The sequence below is a fragment of the Bos javanicus genome, chromosome 8 (genome assembly GCF_032452875.1).
Source record: "Bos javanicus breed banteng chromosome 8, ARS-OSU_banteng_1.0, whole genome shotgun sequence".
Taxonomy (NCBI): Eukaryota; Metazoa; Chordata; class Mammalia; order Artiodactyla; family Bovidae; genus Bos; species Bos javanicus.
Genome location: NC_083875.1, coordinates 112,785,748 through 112,808,590, shown reverse-complemented (window position 1 = coordinate 112,808,590; position 22,843 = coordinate 112,785,748). Strand labels below are relative to the sequence as shown.

The window sequence follows — 22,843 nt, the reverse complement described above, 5'->3', positions numbered from 1 at the left end:
GTGCCCCTGTTCTGGGCGGGGTTGGGGGGTGGCTACTTACCATATAGCCCAGAAACTGTGGTTCGGACTAGCCAGTGAGCAGACGGACCAACGCAGAGTCAAGTTACAAGTAGAGAAGTAGCCACGTTCAAAGACGCTTCTAATTGATGAATTCACTCATTTAGGCAAAGATGGCAATTTCTATCTACTCCCAGAGGCAAATCATTTGTCAAATAAACTCAAACCTAACCTGCTGGTCCCTTGGGTCCAAAAATGGACCGCGGGTCCCCAGCCTGACTGATCGCTTCAATGAATAAAGCCCTGGATGGTTTCCATGGCCTTGGCTCATGGGCCCCCACGCCAGCAAGGCTGCGTCTCTGTGCCTTTGCTCCAAAGTCGCATCTCCCGTGAGTCAGGGAAGGGTCTCGGGTTTTAAGGACCCATGTGGTTAGATCAGATCCCCCTGGAATCTAGGCTCACCCCCATCTCCAGGTCCTTACAGTCACCAAACCTGCTAAGTCCCTGTAGCCATGTGATGTTGCCACGGGCTCCGGGGATGCAGGCGTGGACATCTCTGGGGGCCATCACCCTGGTACCAGTCCACCCTCTGACCCCAGAAATATCAGACCCAATCCATGTGCAAAACCCACCTACCCCATTCCAAGGCCCCCATTGTCTCAGCCATCACAGCATCAGAATCTCAAGTCTGATCTAACTCTCATCATTTTCAGAGTCCCAAATCTCATCCTCTGAGTAATCTGAATCAGGGCTGGGGAAGCTCTGGGTGCAGCCCCTCGTGGGGCAAAGCCTCCGTCCTTTGGGGCCAGTGAAACCAGAAAGCAAGTCTGCCCCCAAATGCAGTAGTGGGACAAGCATAGGACGGCAGGTGTACACACACGGGGTCACAAACAGAGAAGCAGAAAAAAGAAGCTGCCGACACCAAACGGGTCTGAGCTCGGGCCAGGCAAACTCTACGGGCTTCAACACCGGGGAGCAGCCCTCTCCCTCACCCCCAGGCACCAGGCACCCACTCTCAGCCATGGACTATCTGGAGCTAATCCCTGGAGGATTCAGTTTAATCACACCACTCCCGGAAGATGGACATTTTGTATTTATTTACGAATGAAGAAACCAGTTCAGTTCAGTTGCTCAGTCATGTCCAACTCTTTGTGACCCCATGGACTGCAGCACACCAGGCCTCCCTGTCCATCACCAACTCCCGGAGTTTACTCAAACTCATGCCCATTGAGTCAGTGATGCCATCCAGCCATCTCATCCTCTGTCGTCCCCTTCTCCTCCTGCCCTGTTGGCCCCAAATCAGCACAGAGCAATGAATCTTGAGGAGGACAGTCGGGGGTCTCCAGGGATCCCATCTTCCCCCAGGAGCTCCCGGGCCCTAAGCGTGGCATGGAGCCCCTGAAACACAGGCTCGCCTCTCGGCCCCTCACTGCCAGGCGTCGGCTCCCCGCGCCTGCGGGCAGGCGGCTCCTGCACGTGACGGCTGGTCTGCCCCTCCAGGTCCGGGAGGTGACCAGACGCATCATACACGCCTCCAATGAGGCTGTGACGGGGGACGACCGGTACTCTGACCTCCTGACGGCGTGGGGCCAGTACATCGACCACGACATCGCCTTCACGCCACAGAGCGCAGCCCCCTCTGCCCCCTGGGTGGGGGCCGACTGCCAGCTGACCTGCGAGCCCCGAAGCCCGTGCTTTCCCATACAGGTAGGATTTCTGAACGTCCCTCGCTGTATTATGAAACTAACAGATACCACTTTGAAGTGTCAAACACGGGTCACTCTTTGTCCTGTTCCCGGGGCGGGGCGTGGGGGGTGTTACAGCTGTGAGGAATTTCCTGTATTTTCTGCCAGAAACTATCTCCACATGTGGGTATGAAATTATCTGCATGGGCGTTTCCTGGTGGTCCAGGGGCTAGAAGCCAGTTCAATCCCTGCTGGGGGAACTGAGACCCCACAGGGCCAGAAAAAAGGAATTAAAATGACCTGTGTGTTTATACCTTATTCGGTGGTTCAGTGGTAAAGGATCCGCCTGCCAATGCAGGAGACACAGGAGACGCAGGTTTGATCCCAGGAAGAGCCCCTGGAGGAGGAGATGGCAACCCACTCCAGTATTCTTGCCTGGAGAACCCCATGGACAGAGGAGCCTGGCAGGTGCAGTCCATGGGGTCACAAAGCGTCGGGCACGACTGAGCGCGCACACACACACCTTACGCACATCTGCTGTGTCCTACTGCGCGCATGATGTGAACCCAGCGTGAGCCGCTTACTAATAAACCTTACACGCGGCTCCACGTCATCAAATGGACAGAAACTGGGCTGTTAAATGACCCTCATCACCCAACTGTGTTCAAATTACAACTTATTTAACCAGTTCGCTTACTGGTGAGCATTGGGGTTGGTTGTTTCCAGCGTTGTCGCTATCGTCAGCTGTCACACGTAGCGAAGCAGAGAACAGCCCTGCCCTGAATCCTGGGCAGAATTCCTAACAGACCCCTGGGATTCAACCGCTAGCTTTCGGGCAGGAGCCTGGGAGCTTTTGACAGAGCTAGCAGAACCGTTCTCTGTTAATATTCTTCTGGTTTCCCTCTGCCTGCAAGGAAGGAGACGTACAGGTATGCTTTTTACTGCATTTCTCCTACAGTGACTTCTCCTAAGAAAGTATCTCCGAGGCTGGCAAGGGACATTTCCTACCCATGAGCAAAGACTGCGTGGGCTGGGAGTCCTCACTCACATTTACTCCATAACCCTTAGCTGAGCAGCGATCCCCCACGCGGAGCCCTGAGCTAGGAAGGGGGCTGGAGAGATGCGGGCCCCAGGAAGAGCTTCCTGATTGGGGGAGAGGCAAGGAGAGCCAGCAGACAGGGCGCCGCCAAGCCTCACACCCACACTGCCGGAATCCACAGGGGTGGCCCCCAGGCGGGGCAAAACCAGAGGGAAGTCTGGGGGAACGGGCACCTGCGCAGCTGCGTGCCAGTCCGATCCCCCTGACCTGGGGGAGGGCTGCGCGCGAGCCCGGGCGCCTAGCGCCTCTGGGCAGGGGCCCGGGACGCGCGCTAACCCGACTCCGCTCCCCCAGCTGCCCGCGAACGCCGCGGGCCCCGCCTGTCTGCCGTTTTACCGCTCCACGGCCGCCTGCGGCACCGGGACCCAAGGCGCCTTGTTCGGCAACCTGTCTTCCGCCAACCCGCGCCAGCAGATGAACGGGCTGACCTCGTTCCTGGACGCGTCCACCGTGTACGGCAGCTCGGCGGCCTCGGAGCGGCGGCTGCGGAACTGGACGAGCGCCGAGGGGCTGCTGCGCGTCAACGCGCGCTACCGGGACGCGGGCCGCGCCTTCCTGCCCTTCGCGCCGCCGTCCGCGCCCCCCGCTTGCGCGCCCCAGCCCGGCGCGCCCGGAGCCCGCGCACCCTGCTTCCTGGCCGGCGACGGCCGCGCCAGCGAGGTCCCCGCCCTGGCGGCCCTGCACACACTGTGGCTGCGGGAGCACAACCGCCTGGCCACCGCGCTCAAGGCCCTCAACGCGCACTGGAGCGCGGACACCGCCTACCAGGAGGCGCGCAAGGTGGTGGGCGCGCTGCACCAGGTGCGCGCAGGGGCCTTGTGAGCTCCACCCCTGGGTGCGCGCGGGGCTGCGTGGGCCCCCGGAGCGAGATTTACACCCCCCCACTTCTGAAACACTGGGGCCCTGGCGCCCCCGTGGAAGCCCCGCATCCCTTGGGAGGACGATTATCCCTCTGGCGGTGATTGTTCTGCCAGAGACCGCGGCCGCCGCAGCCATAGTAACGCACTGCCCACCAGTGCTCCCCGGATGCCAAGACCATTCTAAGTGCTCAGGGGCGGGGGAGGGGTTTAACTCATTTAATCCTCATGGCACCCCTTTGAGGGGGATCCACCGATTACTGTGATTTACTTCGGAGACAATGGAGAAAATCAAAAGGAAAAACAATCTGTATGAGATTTGCAAATTAGCAAAAAGATTGATTATGATATATTTTTTTGATTATGATATTTTAAACCTCAAATCCGGAGAAGGCAATGGCACTCCACTCCAGTACTCTTGCCTAGAAAATCCCGTGGACGGAAGAGCCTGGAAGGCTGCAGTCCATGGGGTCGCTGAGGGTCGGACACCACTGAGCGACTTCACTTTCACTTTTCACTTTCAAGTACTGGAGAAGGAAATGGCAACCCACTCCAGTGTTCTTGCCTGGAGAATCCCAGGGACGGGGGAGCCTGGTGGGCTGCTGTCTCTGGGGTCCCACAGAGTTGGACACGACTGAAGCGACTTAGCAGTAGCAGCAGCAAACCTCAAATCAGAGGATAGTGAATGGAGTGTCACGTTGGCCATTCTCACTTGAGTGATGTTGGAAAAATTTCTTTCACCCGTCAGACACGTTTACTGAGTCCACTGGTCTCATGGGGCTGAGGCAGGGCCTTGTTTTAAGTCGGTGGTGTCTGCTTGCGGGTCTCTGATGTGGGTGCTCCTGCAGCAGACCCTGGACAGCAGCCCTTTAACCCCTCCGCGACCCTGTAGATCTTGTGTTACAAAGGAGGAAGGTGGGTCTTGTCCAGATCCACACGGCGACCTCAACTTGGGATGGGCCTGCTCCTTGTCCGCCTTTGAGCCCCGGTAGCCCAGGCACTGAGGGCTCAGAGCAGAGGCCGCTGAGCCCTGCTGGGCCAGGCCTGGCCCGGAGGGCGTCTGGGGCTGTCTCTGACCCAACTCCACAAAGGCCGAGAACTCGGGAATGTATTTGGAACAGATACTGTTCCTATCTCCTGCTCCCCTGCCAGATGGCATGACCCCCAAAGACAACCCTGGGGGTGTGGCGGCCCCCAGGCTTGTGCAGGAAGGGAGCCCCTCCCCGTGGCCCGGGCTGGGACCCAGTGTCTGAGCTGGGTTCCCACCAGCTCTCCTTTGTCTGCAGATCATCACGCTGCGCGATTATGTCCCCAGAATCCTGGGCCCCGAGGCCTTTGGGCGGCACGTGGGCCCCTACAGGGGCTACGACCCCAGCGTGGACCCCACCGTGTCCAACGTGTTCTCCACGGCCGCCTTCCGCTTCGGCCATGCCACCATCCATCCGCTGGTGCAGCGGCTGGACGCCCGCTTCCAGGAGCACCTGGGGCCCCGCCTGCTGCTGAGGGACGCCTTCTTCCGGCCCTGGCGGCTCCTCGAGGAAGGTGGGCACCCCTGGCCCACCCTGGAGAAGAGGAGCCGGGTGGCATCCTGCCTGCTGGCTGGATGCTCTTGAGAGAAGCAGCAGAGCCAAAGCGTTTTTTAAACGACAAGCCCGGTTCATCAGACTCTCTCCCTGTCCTGGGTTTCCAGGACTCCCAGGCAGGGCCCTGGGCGCCCTCAGCCACCTGGGCTTCGTTCACTGGTCTGCACTTCAGACTCAGCGAGCGCTTCCTTCTGCTGTAATGTTGCTGTGGCTCAGAAACAGACATCGACGCCCTGCCCTGAGCCGCCACCCAGTCCCTTCCAACGCACATGGTGGTCGGGCTGTGGGGGTCCGGACGGGGGACTCCACCACCAGGCGGCACCCTAAGGGCCGGGAGACTTGGGGATCCCTGGGGGCGGTGGAGTTCCTGAGCTCATGAGAGACGTTTGTTCAGAAGCTGCCTAGTTCGCCATCGAGGCCTGGTTCTGTTTCCCGGACTCAGCTGAGGGCGCACCTTTCTTCTCTGCCTCCCCCAGGCGGGGTGGACCCCGTCATGCGGGGTCTGCTGGCGAGACCGGCCAAGCTGCAGGTGCAGGACCAGCTGCTGAACGAGGAGCTGACGGAGAGGCTCTTCGTGCTGTCGGATGCAGGGACCCTGGACCTGGCATCCATCAACCTGCAGCGGGGCCGGGACCATGGCCTGCCAGGTGGGCCTCCGCGTGCAGAGAGCCGAACCTGCGGCTTTGCCCGCATCCAGGAAGCGGCTTGTAAGGCACATCAGCTGTGAGACTGAAGGCCGTTCAGCTTTTCTCAGACCCTGAGCAGCCGATGTCCTGAGCCCCCGCCCGGGGAGGGGGCCCAGGTGTCCAGCAGGAGTGAGTCGGGGAAGCGAGGCTGTTTCCCGGACACACAGCAGCATGTCGGGCCCCAGGATGCAGTGTCCACCTCCCCCCAATCCTCTCTGACCATCCATGGGGCCAGTGGGCACTACCCTACTGCCTCCAGGCTGTCGCTGGTCCAGTCTCCCGGTTGCTGGGGAGAGTGAGGACCTTCTCGTCGGGCATAGACTCTGTGATAAAGACACCACAGCGCTGAGTGCCCGGGGAGGGAGACAGGTGAGGAGACAGGAGTCTGCCAGGCATCCGTGACAGACAGCAGGGATACCCGCTGCCCAGAATGCGTGTCCCAGAGCCGGTCCCAGCCGCGGCGCTGGGCCAAGACTGAGCCCTCCTGGGGGAACCGCCCAGGCCAGCAGCGAGCAGCAGGGCAGAACTCCCCGCTGGTCTGTGGACAGGCTGCGAGAGCCCCCACCGCCCAGGCTAGGACCGTCCAGCGCCAGGTTTGCTGGGCATGGGGCCTCCAGGGGCCGCTGTCACTGGGACCCTGTGGCCACAGCCCCAGCTGGCGGGCGGGCGGGGGGCATCCAGACCCCGGGGACAGGCAGTCTTGGCCCTCTCCCCCAGGGTACAATGAGTGGCGGCAGTTCTGTGGCTTGTCCAGACTGGAGACCCGGGCCGACCTGGGCGCGGCCACCGCCAACGGGAGCATGGCCGACAGAATCCTGGACCTGTACGGGCATCCCGACAACATCGACGTGTGGCTGGGTGGCCTGGCGGAGAGCTTCCTCCCAGGGGCGAGGACTGGTCCGCTGTTCGCCTGCCTCGTGGGAAAGCAGATGAAGGCCCTGAGGGATGGCGACCGGTAGGGGCCCCAATCAGCTCCCTCTGAGGGGCTAGAGTGGGCGGTGCAGAGGGCTCTCCTCAAAAGGTGGGGTTTCATGTGACGGGGAGAGGGGAGCTCTCTGGGGCTTAGGTCCACTCTGGGCTCTGATGGCTATGCAGCGTCTGGCGAGGAAGGGAGCCTGTCTGCAGCACTGGAATTGCCCTGCGATCCGTCCATCCGGCCGGAGGAGGGCCCCGGGGAAGGGCCTCCAGGGTAGGCCCTCCTGAAGCTAGAGCCCCTCCTGAGGCTGGAGCCCCTCCTGAGGCTGGAACCCCCCCCCTCCTGAAGCTGGAGCCTCTCCTGAGGCTGGAGCCCCTCCTGAGGCTGCAGGCCCTCCTGAGGCCGGAGCCCCTCCTGAGGCTGCAGGCCCTTCTGAGGCCGGAGCCCCTCCAGAGGCTGGAGCCGCCTCCTGAGGCCGGAGCCCCTCCTGAGGCCGCAGGCCCTCCTGAGGCCGGAGCCCCTCCTAAGGCTGCAGCCCGTCCTGAGGGTGCAGCCCCTCCTGAGGCTGGAGCCTCCTCAGAGCTGGAGCCCCTCCTGAGGCCGCAGGCTCTCCTGAGGCTGGGGCCCCTCCTGAGGTTGCAGCCCCTCCTGAGGTTGCAGGCCCTCCTGAGGCTGCAGCCCCTTCTGAGGCTGCAGGCCCTCCTGAGGCTGCAGCCCCTTCTGAGGCTGCAGGCCCTCCTGAGGCCGCAGGCCCTCCTGAGGCTGTGGCCCCTCTGCATCACTGTCAATCACCTGGTGGGGGCGGCCCTGCTCCCGAGACCCCGGACGGCCCGGCGCGGTGTCCCGCGGTGGGGGCAGTTTGGGCACCGGGGTGGGCAGGCGTGGTCGCGGGCCCGGCCTGGGCTCTCACAGGAATATCCTCATGCATGTCCCCTCAGGTTCTGGTGGGAGCACCGCGCGGTGTTCACGGAGGCCCAGCGGCGCGAGCTGGGCCGGCACTCGCTGTCCCGCGTCATCTGCGACAACACGGGCCTCACCCGCGTGCCCCGCGACGCCTTCCGGGTGGGGCAGTGGCCCCAGGACTTCGAGTCATGTGACCACATCCCGGGCATGGACCTGCGCGCCTGGCGGGAGGCCCCTCCTCCAGGTACCCGAACCGCGAGCTTCTCTTCGAGGGTCAAGGTCGGGATCTGGGGGCGGAAGCCCCGTGTTTCGGAGGGGAGGGGAGGGGAGGATTGTCTGGGGGCGTCCCCCTGCTCAGCTGCTCCCTGGGCTACAGCCTGTGCCTGCCCAGGAGCCACTGCGACTCCCAGGCTCGGGAGGGTGGTCAGATGGCTGAGACCCGTCCCCGCCATGTGCGGTGTGGACTGTGGTCCCCTCTGATTAATGGGATTCCAGGGGATGGGCGGGAAGCCTGGGCAAGGCTGATAGGAGGGGAGGAGTTAGAGGCCTGACCGGGGCAGGGGGCAGCGGGAGGGCCAGAGCTGGAGCTGCGTCCTGCCTGGAGGGAGGAGACTGGGGACCTGACCCTCCTGGGAGGCTGGGGGGTGCAGCTGCAGAGGAGGGACTGGAAGGCCTGCTGCGCTGACTGTGGTCCTCGGCCGACCTCGCCCAGACGACGCCTGTGGCTTCCCGGACAAAGTGGAGAACGGGGGCTTCCTGCTCTGCGACGAGTCTGGGCGGCGGGTGCTGGTGTTCTCCTGTCATCACGGATTCCAACTCCAAGGGCCCGAGCAGGTCACCTGCACCCGACGCGGCTGGGACTCCCAGCCCCCGGTCTGTCGAGGTCAGTGGCTAAACGGGTGTGTCTCTGCAAGACTCGACCCCGCGTCTGCATTTTTCAAATTAAGGATAACTTGTATAATATTATAACGTAACATAATATACTGTTCATACTGTTCATGGGGTTCTCAAAGCAGGAATACTGAAGAGGTTTGCCATTCCCTTCTCCAGTGGACCACGTTTTGTCAGAACTCTCCACCAAGACCCGTCCATCTTGGGTGGCCCTACACGGCATGGCTCACAGTTTCATTGAGTTAGACAAGGCTGTGGTCCATGTGATTAGATTGGTTAGTTTTCTGTGATTGTGGTTTTCAGTCTGTCTGCCCTCTGATGGAGAAGGATAAGAGGCTTATGGAAGCTTCCTGATGGGAGAGCCAGGTTGGTAGGTGACCGATATGCTACTGGAGATGTGGAGAAATAATTCCAGAAAGAATGAAGAGATGGAGCCAAAGCAAAAATAACACCCAGTTGTGGATGTGACTGGTGATGGAAGCAAGGTCCGATGCTGTAAAGAGCAATATTGCATAGGAACCTGGAATGTCAGGTCCATGAATCAAGGCAAATTCGAAGTGGTCAAACAGGAGATGGCAAGAGTGAATGTCAATATTCTAGGAATCAGCGAACTAAAATGGACTGGAATGGGTGAATTTAACTCAGATGACCATTATATCTACTACTGTGGGCAGGAATCCCTTAGAAGAAATGGAGTAGCCATCATGGTCAACAAGAGTCCAAAATGCAGTATTTGGATGCAATCTCAAAAATGACAGAATGACCTCTGTTCATTTCCAAGGCAAACCATTCAATATCATGGTGATCCAAGCCTATGCCCCAACCAGTAATGCTGAAAAAGCTGAAGTAGAATGGTTCTATGAAGACCTATAAGACCTTCTAGAACTAACACCCAAAAAAGATGTCTTCTTCATTATAGGGGCCTGGGATGCAAAAGTGGGAAGTCAAGAGATACCTGGAGTAACAGGCAAACTTGGCCTTGGAGTACAGAATGAAGCAGGGCAAAGGCTAACAGAGTTTTGCCAAGAGAATGCACTGGTCATAACAAACACCCTCTTCCAACAACACAAGAGAAGACTCTACACATGGACATCACCAGATGGTCAACACTGAAATCAGATTGATTCTATTCTTTGCAGCCAAAGATGGAGAAGCTCTACACAGTCAGCAAAAACAAGACCAGGAGCTGACTGTGGCTCAGATCATGAACTCCTTATTGCCAAATTCAGACTTAAATTGAAGAAAGTAGGGAAAACCACTAGATCATTCAGGTATGACCTAAATCAAATCCCTTACGATTATACAGTGGAAGTCAGAAATAGATTTAAGGGACTAGATCTGATAGACAGAGTGCCTGAAGAACTATGGACGGAGGTTCAAACATTGTACAGGAGACAAGGAGCAAGACCATCCCCACGGAAAAGAAATGCAAAAAAGCAAAATGGCTGTCTGAGGAGGCCTTACAAATAACTGTGAAAAGAAGAGAAGTGAAAGCAAAAAAGAAAAGGAAAGATATACCCATTTGACTGCAGAGTTCCTTCTTATCTGATGGGAGATAAGAAAGCCTTCCTCAGGGAACAGTGCAAAGAAATATAGGAAAACAATAGAATGGGAAAGGCTAGAGATTTCTTCAAGAAAATTAGAGATACCAAGGCAACATTTCATGCAAAGATGGGCTCGATAAAGGACAGAAATGGTATGGACCTAAAAGAAGCAGAAGATATTAAAAAGAGGTGGCAGGAATACACAGAAGAACTGTACAAAAAGATCTTCACAACCCAGATAATCATGATGGAGTGATCATTCACCTAGAGTCAGACATCCTGGAATGTGAAGTCAAGTGGGCCTTAGAAAGCGTCACACGAACAAAGCTAGTGGAGGTGATGGAATTCCAGTTGAGCTATTCCAAATACTGAAAGATGATGCTGTGAAAGTGCTGCAGTCAAGATGCCAGCAAATTTGGGAAACTCAGCAGTGGCCACAGGACTGGAAAAGGTTGGTTTTCATTCCAATCCCAAGAAAGGCAATGTCAAAGAATGCTCAAACTACCGCACAATTGCACTCATCTCACACGCTAGCAAAGTAATGCTCAAAATTCTCCAAGCCAGGCTTCAGCAGCACGTGAACCGTGAACTTCCAGATGTTCAAGCTGGTTTTAGAAAAGGCAGAGGAACCAGAGATCAAATTGCCAACATCCGCTGGATCATCGAAAAAACAACAGAGTTCCAAAAAAACATTTATTTCTGCTTTACTGACTACGCCAAAGCCTTTGACTGTGTGGATCACAATAAACTGTGGAAAATTCTGAAAGAGATGGGAATACCAGACCATCTGACCTGCCTCTTGAAAAACCTGTATGTAGGTCAGGAAGCAACAGTTAGAACTGGACATGGAACAACAGACTGGTTCCAAATAAGAAAAGGAGTACGTCAAGGCTGTATATTGTCAGCCTGCTTATTTAACTTATATGCAGAGTACATCATGAGAAACGCTGGCCTGGATGAAGCACAAGCTGGAATTAAGATTGCCGGGAGAAATATCAATAACCTCAGATATGCAGATGACACCACCCTTATGGCAGGAAGTGAAAAGGAACTAAAAAGCCTCTTGATGAAAGTGAAAGAGGAGAGTGAGTTTAAGCCAATAAGTTGGCTTAAAACTAAACATTCAGAAAACTAAGATCACAGCATCCGGTCCCATCACTTCATGGGAAATAGATGGAGAAACAGTGGAAACAGTAGTTGACTTTATTTTTTGGGCTCCAAAATCACTGCAGATGGTGACTGCAGCCATGAAATTAAAAGACGCTTACTCCTTGGAAGGAAAGTTATGACCAACGTAGATAGCATATTAAAAAGCAAAGACATTACTTTGCCAACAAAGGTCCATCTAGTCAAGGCTATGGTTTTTCCAGTAGTCATGTATGGATGTGAGAGCTGTACTATAAAGGAAGTTGAGTGTCGAAGAATTGATGTTTTTGAACTGTGGTGTTGGAGAAGACTCTTGAGAGTCCCTTGGACTGCAAGGAGATCCAACAAGTTCATCCTAAAGGAAATCAGTCCTGAATATTCATTGGAAGGACTGATGTTGAAGCTGAAACTCCAATCCTTTGGCCACCTGATGTGAAGAGCTGACTTATTTGAAAAGACCCTGATTCTGGGAAAGATTGAGGGCAGAAGGAGGAGATGACAGAGGATGACATGGTTGGATGGCATCACCGACTCAATGGACAAGCTGAGTTTGAGTAAATCCGGCAGTTTGTGATGGACAGGGAAGCCTGGTGTGGTGCAGTCCATGGGGTCACAAACAGTCTTACACGACTGAGCGACTGAACTGAACTGAACATAATATAAATTATGTAATATAATTTGTGTGCATGGATGCGTGCTAAGCCACTCCAGTCGTGTCTGACCCTTTGTGACTCCATGGACTGTAGCCCTCCCGTCTCCTCTGTCCATGGGATTCTCCAGGCAAGAACACTGGAGTGGGTTGCCACGGCCTCCTCCAGGGGATCTTCCCGACCCAGGGCTTGGAACCTGTGTCTCTTGCGTGTCCTGCATTGGCAGGCGGGTTCTTTACCACTAGCACCAACCCATTATAACTTGTATAATGTAACATATAATAATGTAAAATAAGTTACATAATATTGTACAGCAGCTATACTTCAACTTAAGAAAAGAACTAAAAGGAAACCCCCAATGCATACACACATAACCCCCCTCCCCCAGAAGTGCCTGTGGGCATCACTGCCTTCCAGGGACTGTTTGCCTGGATAAAGGATGCCCTCCCAGTGGCCCCCATCCCTAAGTCATCTTTCTAGAAAGGAAGCCCCAGGAGCCACCTCACAGTTGCCGACAGGTGAATGACCGGCGAAGGACAGAGCCGGCAGCAGAGGCTGGAACCCCAGGGAGGCTCGTGGGACGGAGCGGGCAGAGCCATTCCTGCAGTGAAGCAGAAGTGTTTCCATGGAGGCATCACGGATGCAGAGTCCCCACTGGAGGTCGCCGTTTCCCGGCGAGACCTCAGTCTCCTGCCTGCGGGGGCCCAGCATTCCTGCTCCTGGAGGCACCCAGAGCAGAGACCACGGAGCAGAAGCAGGACGCCTGCGGGGCCGGGAGAAGCACCCCCACGTCAGCCGTGTTAGCAGGACCTCAGAGCGGTGGGAGGTGGACTCAGCCAAGAATCGGGCCGGTGTACAGGGAATCGAAGCAAGACCCAGGTTGCTCAGTTCTACGGTTTCGGTCTGGGAAGAGGAAACCGTCCGGAGATGGAGCAGGGTCCTAGTTGATGGCCTGTGAAAGTACCTAATTCGACCAGAATGTGCCCTGAAAAACAGGGAAGATGGTAACTTTCCTGTTGTGTATAGATCATCACAATACAAGATTTTCATTCCAATTCTGGGGACTCTAAAAGTGTTGTCCCAGAAGGGCCCCGGCCTCTAGACTCTGAGTCGTGGAGAGGGGACCTGGGGGAGGCGGGGGCTGCCGCAGGGAAGGTGCAGACGCTCCCTCCGGTGCCAGAAGGACGACCAGGCAGCAAGACAGGGGCTCTGGGCGACGTCCAGGTTCAAGCTGCAGACGGACCGACGGCACAGGGCGCTGACTGGAAACCGAGGGGGTGAAGGCATTTCTGCCTCTTCATGCCTCTTCTGCCTCAGATCTGCCTCTTCAGATCTGCCCCGGAGGACGTGGGCACGGCCGGGACGGGCACCCCGTCAGGTGAGGGCTCAGCCATGGGCGGGCGAGGCCTCCTTCCCGTTTCCTTCAGAGCGTGGCTCCCCGGGAACCCAGCTGGGCCTAATGCGGCGACGTCTGGACGCATCTGATGCCACGTTAACCAGCTCTCTGTTAACCAGCTCTCCATCACTCCCGGGGTGGTGTGCGGTCATGCAATACGTGTGTGGGACATGTCGAATCTCTGGACGCCTGCCCCAGCCCAAGTCTCCTGGAATCGGCCCGAATAGAGGGCTAGTTATTTAGACACGGGAGCCTGAGGACAGCGTAGTCGTGGGTTCAGGTGGGAGACCACAGGGGCTGCACACGTTCCCCGTTTTGGGGGCTCAGCTCAAGCCTGGGGGTCAGGTCTCGGCTCCTGTTGCACGCCCGACGTTTCCTCGGTGGTGGAGGCCCAGTGTGGACCGTCGGGCTGGACGCTGTAGCTCAGGGCGGGCTGACTCGGACGGCGCCACTGTCTCCCAGGGAGGCCGAGTCTCCACGTCTGAGCAAGGCCCAGCGGCCTGCATGACCTGTGCCTCCAGGCCATGTCCCAGGGGCCCGTCCCAGGCCAACTGAGGGGTCACAGGCCTTGTGGCCACCATAGATGGGGTGGGAGAAGTGGTCAGGCCAGTGGGGCAGAAGGCGGCCACGGGCCGAGCTGAGTCCTGAGGGGCTGACGGGCACATGGCCTCGGGGGGGCTCAGGGGGTGTTCTCCTTCAAAGGGCAGGAGCCGGGAGGTGTGGCCCCGGCCTGGGGTGACATCCCCCTGCTCCGGACTAGAGACAGGACTGGGGAGGGGCTGGCCTCCTGGGGAGGGGTGCGGAGGCTGGGCACTGACCGCCCATCGTGTGTGCAGACATCAATGAGTGTGAGGATGAAGTGGACCCCCCCTGCCACGCGTCTGCGCGGTGCAAGAATACCAAGGGCAGCTTCCAGTGTGAGTGCAGCGACCCCCACGTGCCCGGCGAGGACGGCAGGACCTGTGTGGGTGAGACCACGGTCTCTGTGCCTGCCGGGGGTGTCTGTGCCAGCCAGGGGGTGAGACCATGGCCTCTGTGCCCACCGGGGGTGTCTGTGCCAGCCAGGGGGTGAGACCATGGCCTCTGTGCCCACCGGGGGTGTCTGTGCCAGCCAGGGGATGTCTGCCCGCTGGGGGGTGTCTGTGCCCGCACTCGGGGTGAGACCATGGCCTCTGTGCCAGCCGGGGGTGTCTGTGCCTGCACTTGGGGTGAGACCACGGCCTCTATGCCCGCCGGGGATGTCTGTGCCAGCCAGGGGATGTCTGCCCGCCAGGGGGTATCTGTGCCCGCACTCGGGGTGAGACCACGGCCTCTGTGCCAGCCGGGGGTGTCTGTGCCTGCACTTGGGGTGAGACCACGGCCTCTATGCCCGCCGGGGATGTCTGTGCCAGCCAGGGGATGTCTGCCCGCCAGGGGGTATCTGTGCCCGCACTCGGGGGGAGACCACGGCCTCTGTGCCAGCCGGGGGTGTCTGTGCCCCCACTCAGGGTGACTGCAGGTCATCGTGTGGCCTCGCTTTCCCCACACCCACATTCTCTGACGCTGGGTAGGATCAGGGCCAGCGGGTTTGTACCTGAGACACAGGAGGCCGTGAACCCTGGGGGGAGCGGTGCAGACCCTGTTGCAGATGCTCAGTTTCAGCCCCCCCGAACTATCTCTGAGGGGGAAGCACAGGATTTGAGCCCCGTGTGCACAACAGAGAGGGTAAGCAGCTTGCTGGTGGTCACACAGCCTCACAGCTGTAGGTCTGGAACCTTAACTTGGCTTCCAGCTCCTGTACCAGCACCTGTTACCAGGGCAAGACATCTCAGTAAACTCCCGCGGGAGGAGCAGAGCTCAGCTCCAAGAACAGCAGAGGCCAGCCGGGAATGGACGGCCAGCGGGACAGAGCTTGCTGGGCTCCCAGGGTTGGGGCACCCGGGCTGGGGCTGCGGTCGGGCGGGCAGGCTCACCGACAGGCTCTGCCCTTGTTCCAGACTCCGGGAGGCTCCCGCGGGCATCTGTGGTCTCGCTGGTGCTGGGTGCCGTGCTCGTCTGCAGTCTGGCCGGTCTCACCTGGACGGTGGTTTGCAGGTGGTAAGTCCCCACTTCACAGCGGCTCCCCACCTTGGGCCCGGCTGATCTGAAGCTGGTGGCGATCGCCGGCTGTCTCCATTGGCGCCCGTCTGTGTCTAGAGCCATTTGCTTCCTGACTTGCCTTTAGCCCCAAATACTGAGGGTGAGCAACCCTACACGGCAGAGGGTGTCCGCCGTCTGGATGGAGGCTCGGTGATACCGGATCGCTGGTCCGATTAAGCCATTGTGCTGAATGACGAAGGTTCTTGTTCTTACGAAGGTTTCTCAGAGAAGAGAGGTCTTTCCTGAGTAAAACCTTATTCTTCATTCCTCTCCCTTCCCTCAAGAGCAGACTTTCAGATCAGCCTGGGGCCAGCTCTCCCCTGCTGGCTGCAGGAGTCCTGCTTCTAATCTAAGACTTGGGTGCAGCACCCAGCCCATGTCCACAAGTCACGCTGACCCTCTGCTCCCGGTGGCCTGTGCTGGGCGCCTGTCTTCCCGGGAGCTCAGCCTCCTGCACCCCGGTAGATGATACCCTGACTGCAGACCAGGAGTCTTAGAGGGGTGTGGTGTCAGGGAATGGCCCCTGTGTTTTCACAATCCCCTGGTCCTGAAAGCTTAGCTATTACCAGTTCTTAAAACCCTTGGATACCAAGAAATCAGTTAAGCAATAAAAATGGGACGGGCTTAGGCAAGCAGCCCCAGTCAGCTGGCTCTGTAGCCACCTCCTAAATGCTCCCACTGTGAAGCTGGTGTTACCATAGCGTAGCATCCGGGTGCAGTTTTGCGTTTGCAGAGCTTGCAGTCCAACGTCAGTCACCTTATTGTTATGAAGAATGCTGTGCCTCCCCCCATGACTCGGGAGAAATAGCTGTTCTCTTCAATATAAATGAGCAGCTTCCTGAGGGCCTCTGGGAGGGAAGCGCGTGCCACACGTGACTGCAGACTCTGGAGCCTGGAGAAGCCCCTGCAGACACGACTTTGGTTTCCAGGTGTCTCTTACCTGAGCCACCTGTCAGCCCATGGGGGGAGGGAGACTGCTGGCAGAGAGGGGAGGGGCAGGAGTTCTTTATGGGACCACGTGGGCCTCTGCGTGAGCCCCCGAGTCCCCGCGGGGCCCTGGACACTGCATCCTCAGAGTTCTGAGGCAAGGAGCCTAAACCACAGCCCCTCCTCCCAGAGGCTCCTCTGAGCCCCTGCGCATCTGCACGCTGCGGGCCTGATGATTCCAGCCCAGTGGAAGGGAGGGGGCTGATGGGAGAGACAGGGAGACAGACAGGGAGACAGAGACAGAGAAGAGACAGAGAGACAACGGAGAGAGACAGAGAGAGAGACATAAAGACAGAGAGAGACAGAGACAGAGAGAGATAGAAAGACAGAGAGAGACAGAGACAGAGAGAGATAGAAAGACAGAGAGAGACAGAGAGACAAAGTCAGAGAAAGAGACAGAGATAGAGAGACAACGGAGAGAGAGACATACAGAGACAGAGAGACAGAGAGGGACCACGGAGAGAGAGACAGAGACAATGGAGAGAGACAGAGGGAGACAGAGACACAAAGACAGAGAAAGAGACAGAGACAGGGAGAGAGAGACAACAGAGAGAGACAGAGAGAGACATAAGGACAGAGAGAGCGAGACACCAGAGACAGAGACACAGAGGAGGACAGAGAAAGAAACAAAGACGGAGAGACGCGCAGAGAGAGACAGAGGCCGAGAGAGACGCCTCTTAGGACGCCTCTCAGGCGCTCTGGGGGCCTTGACCTTCATTCCGTGTTGATTCTCCCGCCCCAACCCCATTTATCCCTCCCCTACTATTTTAGATCTAAACCTGTACATTTTGGGGTAATGACTGTTAACATAATTTCAGCCAGAAATATACCAGTATTGACACATTTCCACTGAAAGACGGATTCACAGAGAATGCCATCAAACCAACTGTCCGATCAGCTTTCTTCATGCAATAAAAACACCACTGTTTACATTGTTTATCTCGTTGAAATTATATTCACCAAGATAAATATTTTTCTGTGAAACTTCTGCACTAAAAGCTTGATTTGTGGTCAGTTGTCTGAGCACATCCATCTTGCTGATCAGTCTCCAGTCCTGAGAGCTTCTCTGCCTACTTACTCCTGTGGTCTGAACGTCTCAGGTCAACCCTTCCAGGGTGAATTTCATCCAGATCGCGTTTCCCAGTCAGTCATCAGTCAGACGACGGGAACGGTGGGGCGCACACCTCAGTTCCTCCCACATGCTCTTGTTTCATCATCTGTCCCAAATTTAACTTCCCACCCTGAGTCTCAGGCCATGAGGTGGAAGTTCTCAGAGTCTCCTGTGTTTAGGACAAGTCTTATCCTGTGCCTTAGGCAGCTGGCAGCTGCATTTTGCACTGTTTCTACTGGAATGCAATTGTAGCGGGAAAGAAGCGTTAATTCGCATGCTTCCCACTTACCCCGGAGAAGCTGGGATGGGGACCTGGGCGGGGCAGCCTCTCCTGGGCCCAAGGGTTAGACTCCCCGAGGCAGTCTCCTCCGACGCTCCAGCAGGGCCCAGGCATCGGCCTCCAGCTGCGCTCCACGGAATTTCCAGTTTTGTTTTCTAAACCAAGATGTTGGCTTGAATCTAAAGCACGTCTCCGTGTCTGAGGAGCGAGCTGGTGCCGCTGGCAGTGGCCCTTGGAGGCTGCCCGGTGCGGGCCCCTCTAGGTGACAGCCACTGAGAGGGCACATTTATCCACAGGATGCTTGCCGACCCCACGTCCCCGCTGCTGCCTGTGGAGGGAGAGGGAGAGGGACCTTCCTGGCTGGGCCGTGGGAAGCCCCGGGACGTGTGCACTCCGCCGCGGGACGCTTCCGCGGGGCTAGCAGAGCAGGTGGGTTCACAGAGGGCCTTCCTGAGGTTTGCAGCCTCGTGGGTGTCTGTCAAGACCCAGGAAGTCATCGGAAGCACTGGCGCTGTGGGCGCATCAGCCTGGCCCTCCTGTGTTTCTGACACCAGCTCCACCCCCAGGCACCTTCCCTCTGCCCCGTTCCTTCTCCTACGAACTGCATTCATGGGAGATGCTAATTTGTCAAAGTGTTAACCTACTTTTTAAAATGTAGAGGCACATTGGAATCAGTGACCCGGAGGGAAAGGACTGGAGATACCTTTCATTTGTACGAAAGGCTTCCAGCCCAAGGGTCCCTCTCAGGCGTCAGCATCTACTGTCTCAAGTGCCGGCTGATGCTGCCGGGAGAGGAGCCAGAAGCTGAAAGAAAGCATCGACTTTTACAGTGCGCTTCTTAAGAAAAGGGAACAGTTAAAATTCGTGTGAAAGAATCGGTCTAAGCTTGCTTTTCACTACTTTTACTTTATAAGCATGAACGATCCCAGTGGTGTTCTATTTAAAAGGTCACTGCTATTCCCCGGGGCCTGCCTGGAACTCAGGGCTACGTGGTGTTCAGAGATAAAACGATCCCATCCTTGGAGGCGGAGTGGAATCAGCCTTGGCACCTGCCTGCAAGCCTGGAACCAAGAATACTGACCCGCCACCCTGAGCGAGGAGGGGCCGCGAGGCACCCACACAAGCCTTTGTAGCCACCCCCGGAGCAGCACCCCGGTGGGCCTTCACCAGCCTCCAGGGGCCAGCATGTGGCTTCCCGTTGGTCTGAAGCTCACCAGGGCTTCTCTCCCTAGGGCCCGGCCTGTGGATCCCAAGTCCTCCTCTGCAAGTAGGAGCCCCCCACCCCTGTGTGGGGCGCGTTTGCTGCTCGCGGGCCAGAGTCAGACAGCGCTTACGTTCGCCTGGACTCTCGTGGGGTGGAGTGACTGGACCCTTGCACGCTGCCCACTGCCTGCTCAGGACACGCTGACTGGGCCCGGGCGAATAAATCCCACCACCTTACGGTCGTCTGACTCTTTTTGTAAGCACACCGGAGGGGTCCCTCCTGGACCTGGGGGCGGGGGGGGGGCGAGGGGGTGGGCACCATGAGAATGTATGTACATATGATGCAAATTTATGTTTTGTACGGATGGGCCTCTCCTGGGGGCAGGGCATAAGAAGGTGTTTACAGTTTTGCATATTCATGACCCTTCCCTTCCACCGGAGGAACAATGGTCGCTTCCCTGCCCCACACGGGCCTCACTGTCTCTGCCTGGCATTCTGCTCCCTCTCCCGCGACCGCCCACCTCCACCTGGGTTTCCTCCCAGCCCCGCCCCTCCTCTGCTGATTCTTCGGATGCACTGCGAGCCCAGGGCACCTCGTCCGTCACCGCAAGCGCCTGGACCCACGTCCCTCCTTCCTCCTGTCCTCCCGGGAGCGGGTAGGACCACGGCTGAGGCTGGGATAGGGTCAGGGAGTCGTCCAATCATCTGGGAACCTGCCGACGGACTTGGAGTCCAGGCCCCACTTCCCAGACCCGTCCCCACAGCTCCAGGCGTTCTCTGCCCCTCCCTGTCCCTCCCTCAGCTCAATCATCCTCCAAGGGAGCCCCGTGGCCTCGTGAGCGGTCCTGGGGGAGCGTCACCCCTGTTCACACAGGGAGCTGGTGATTCGGCGAGACTGGGCAGGGGGTGACAGCTGGGAGGTGGTGCTAGGCTCTGCCCCAGACAGGCCCCCCCACCCCTCTGGGTCCTTCCTTCCCCATGACAAAGGGAGCCTCCTCCTGGTTAGAACCGGGCACAGAGAGGTGCCTGTGGCCTGTGCTTGCCGGGCTTTGAGGCCACAGGAAGGTGGGGATAGACAAGACCGTGCAGCTCAGCTCTGTGCCAGCAAGGAGGCAGGTGACTGGGAACCTGAAGGTCTGCTCTGCATGTTAAGGTGCTGCGCTGAGAAGCAGCTGTTACTCTTTGTAACCTGAAAATACAGCCTCCCGTAGGTCCTGGGCCAGCCTGCCCCGCGTTCCTAAGCTCTTACTGTTGATATAAGATCCGTTAATGACATAACGATTGTGCCACCACAGGAGACCCCCGCCCACCCTCCCTTGAGAGTAAGCTGGGCCCTGAGCCACCCGCTCTGTGGGCGGATGGCACCACCTGCTGGGGGACTGGGGCATCTCTGCCCGCGGTTCTGCCCGAGCGGCACCAGGTGTCCACTGAGAGGACCACCTCTCTGGGGTCAGGTCAGTTCAGTTCAGTCGCTCAGTCATGTCCGACCCTTTGCGACCCCGTGGACGGCAGCTCGCCAGGAATCCCTGTCCATCACCAACCCCCGGAGTTTACCCAAACTCATGTCCATTGAGTCAGTGAGGCCACTCAGCCATCTCATCCTCTGTCGTCCCCTCTCCTCCCGCCTTCAGTCTTTCCCAGCATCAGGGTCTTTTCCAATCTGTGCCTCGAACACGGGCAGCCTCTGCCTCTACCCGCTTCCTCTCCTGGGACTCCCGTGTCACCACCGTCCCTGTCAGCTGTCACCCCGAGGGGCCGGGTCCCACTGGGGTCACAGCACAGCGGGCCAGCAAGTCAAGAGGTGAGGTGATGGGGAAGGAATAGCAGCTTTACTCAGAAGCCAGCAGACTGAGAGGAAGGTGGACCGACATCCTGAAGAACCATCTGAACTTGGGGTGGAATTCAGGCTCGTCTGTATAAGCAAAGGGGAAGTGGAGGGTTCAGGACAGGGGGTGAATGTGTGGGGCAGACTCTTAGCGCCGCAGCCTTTAAGGACGCACAGCGCGTCCGTGCCCTTCTGCTTTTCCTGGGGGCTGGTCCAAGATCCCGAAAGCCCTTGGGTTGTTAGCGCTTTTCCACACTTGCTGCTGCTGCTGCTGAGTCGCTTCAGTCGTGTCCGACTCTGTGTGACCCCAGAGACAGCAGCCCACCAGGCTCCCCTTCCCTGGGATTCTCCAGGCAAGAACACTGGAGGGGGTTGCCATTTCCTTCTCCAATGCATGGAAGTGAAAAGGGAAAGTGAAGTCGCTCAGTCGTCTCTGACTCGTAGCAACCCCATGGACTGTAGCCCACCAGGCTCCTCCGTCCATGGGATTTTCCGGGCAAGAGTACTGGAGTAGGGTGCCATCGCCTTCTCTGCTTATTCACAAGGCTTCTAGGCTGAAAGCGAACTTATCCACAATGAGTTTCAACCGTGAAATGTGTCCCTGGACACAGCAGCGTTTCTCTGACTTGGCTGTTGAAGAGCAGGGCTCAAGTGACAGGAAACAGGCCCAGAGAATGAGGCAGGGTGCCAGCGTGTGTCAGCGCCCTTCTGCTCTGCTCCAAACCCCTCCATCCCGCCCAGTCCTCCGGGGACCCCACAGGCATGCACCCACCGTGAGGGCCACCCTGCCAGGTGCCCCAACTTCGGGACAAAACACACTTCCCATAGAGGGGATGTTCTCAGAAAGATTCCTGTGAGAGTCAGAGAGTTTATTTCACTGCGAACATTCTAAGAGTTGTTTTCAATCAGTGATAAACTGCAGGAGGCATCTTACCTGGAGGTCTGAAGACAAAATGAAATACTCGCAAGTGTCCCCTCCTGCACGAAGCCTTCCTACCCCCGGCCTCCCCCACGGGTGAAGGGGAATCTGTGTCCAGGGACCCTCTGCAGTGAAATACACTCGGCTTGGTTGGAACTGAGCTCATGAGATGAAAAAAAAAAAAAAAAGTAAATCCACAGCAGAATCGAGACTGGGTAGACAGTGCGTCAAAATCTCCAAGAATGAAAGTGGGGCTCCCCCCCAGGGATGGCCACCCCCGAGTCCATCCACACACCTCGCGCCCCACGGGCCCCACCCCCTGCAGCGCCCTCTTCAGAGCCCGTGTCCTGCGACGCATATACGCGGCTGAGCCCCGGCTCATGTGTCCCCGCTGCTTTGGGAGGATGGAGGCGAGAAAGTATCCTCAGAGGCGGGGCCGCGGGGCCCGGAAATCCCCAGGGCCGCGCATGTTTCAGCCCAGGGTCGGACGACTTCCGTTAGAGTTTTGCATTTACTACTTTCATTGCAAAAGAAGTGGGTAGCGCTTTAAGCTGCCCATTTCCCTGGTCGCTCAGCTGGTAAAGAAGCCACCTGCGGCGCCGGAGACCTTGGTTTGATTCCTGGGTCGGGAAGTTGCGCTGGAGAAAGGCAACTCTGTCCCAGCTTCTCCTCAAGGCTGCGCCTCTGGCCCCACGGCCGTGGGGGTGGGGGTGGGAGTAGCTTTCTCGAGGGTGGTCGCTCGTCCCCCAGGCCCGGCAGGGACGGGGCGGGGGGCGCCGCACGGTGCGGACGTGCAGGCTCGACCGCGTCCGCGCGCGGCTCCCCCGGTCAGCCCACAGACCCCCAGGCTGGCCTGCTGGGAAGCCGGAGACGGTCCCTCCACACTGGCCCTGCTGCTGCAGTGGAAACCTCAGCTGGGAAACCTATTTTCTTAGTGGGTGGAGGCGCTCCTGGAGATGTTTTCCGCAGACGTAAGGAAGCGGGTTCCAGTTTCCGAAACTTGTTTTGGGGCCAGGCCGCGGCGCTTTGATCCAGAGCGCAGCGGGC

The 22,843-nt window shown here is 57.9% G+C and overlaps 1 protein-coding gene across 3 annotated transcripts in view; it reads left to right on the top strand.

Moving 5' to 3' along the window:
- TPO (thyroid peroxidase) overlaps positions 1 to 19,289 on the top strand; it is a 35,796-nt gene extending 16,507 nt beyond the window's left edge. The window contains exons 7-17 of one of the 3 annotated variants that reach the window (XM_061426775.1): positions 1,498 to 1,704; positions 3,076 to 3,582; positions 4,925 to 5,180; positions 5,698 to 5,868; positions 6,625 to 6,862; positions 7,762 to 7,970; positions 8,439 to 8,609; positions 14,190 to 14,317; positions 15,330 to 15,429; positions 18,146 to 18,278; positions 19,082 to 19,289. In XM_061426775.1, the coding sequence (XP_061282759.1) occupies positions 1,498 to 1,704; positions 3,076 to 3,582; positions 4,925 to 5,180; positions 5,698 to 5,868; positions 6,625 to 6,862; positions 7,762 to 7,970; positions 8,439 to 8,609; positions 14,190 to 14,317; positions 15,330 to 15,429; positions 18,146 to 18,270 (2,112 nt within the window). In that variant the 3' untranslated portion in view covers positions 18,271 to 18,278; positions 19,082 to 19,289. Of the gene's footprint in view, positions 1 to 1,497; positions 1,705 to 3,075; positions 3,583 to 4,924; positions 5,181 to 5,697; positions 5,869 to 6,624; positions 6,863 to 7,761; positions 7,971 to 8,438; positions 8,610 to 14,189; positions 14,322 to 15,329; positions 15,430 to 18,145; positions 18,279 to 19,081 lie in introns of all 3 variants that reach the window. The other 2 variants (XM_061426774.1, XM_061426776.1) reach the window with 2 other exon arrangements.
- The last annotated feature ends 3,554 nt before the right edge of the window (positions 19,290 to 22,843 follow it).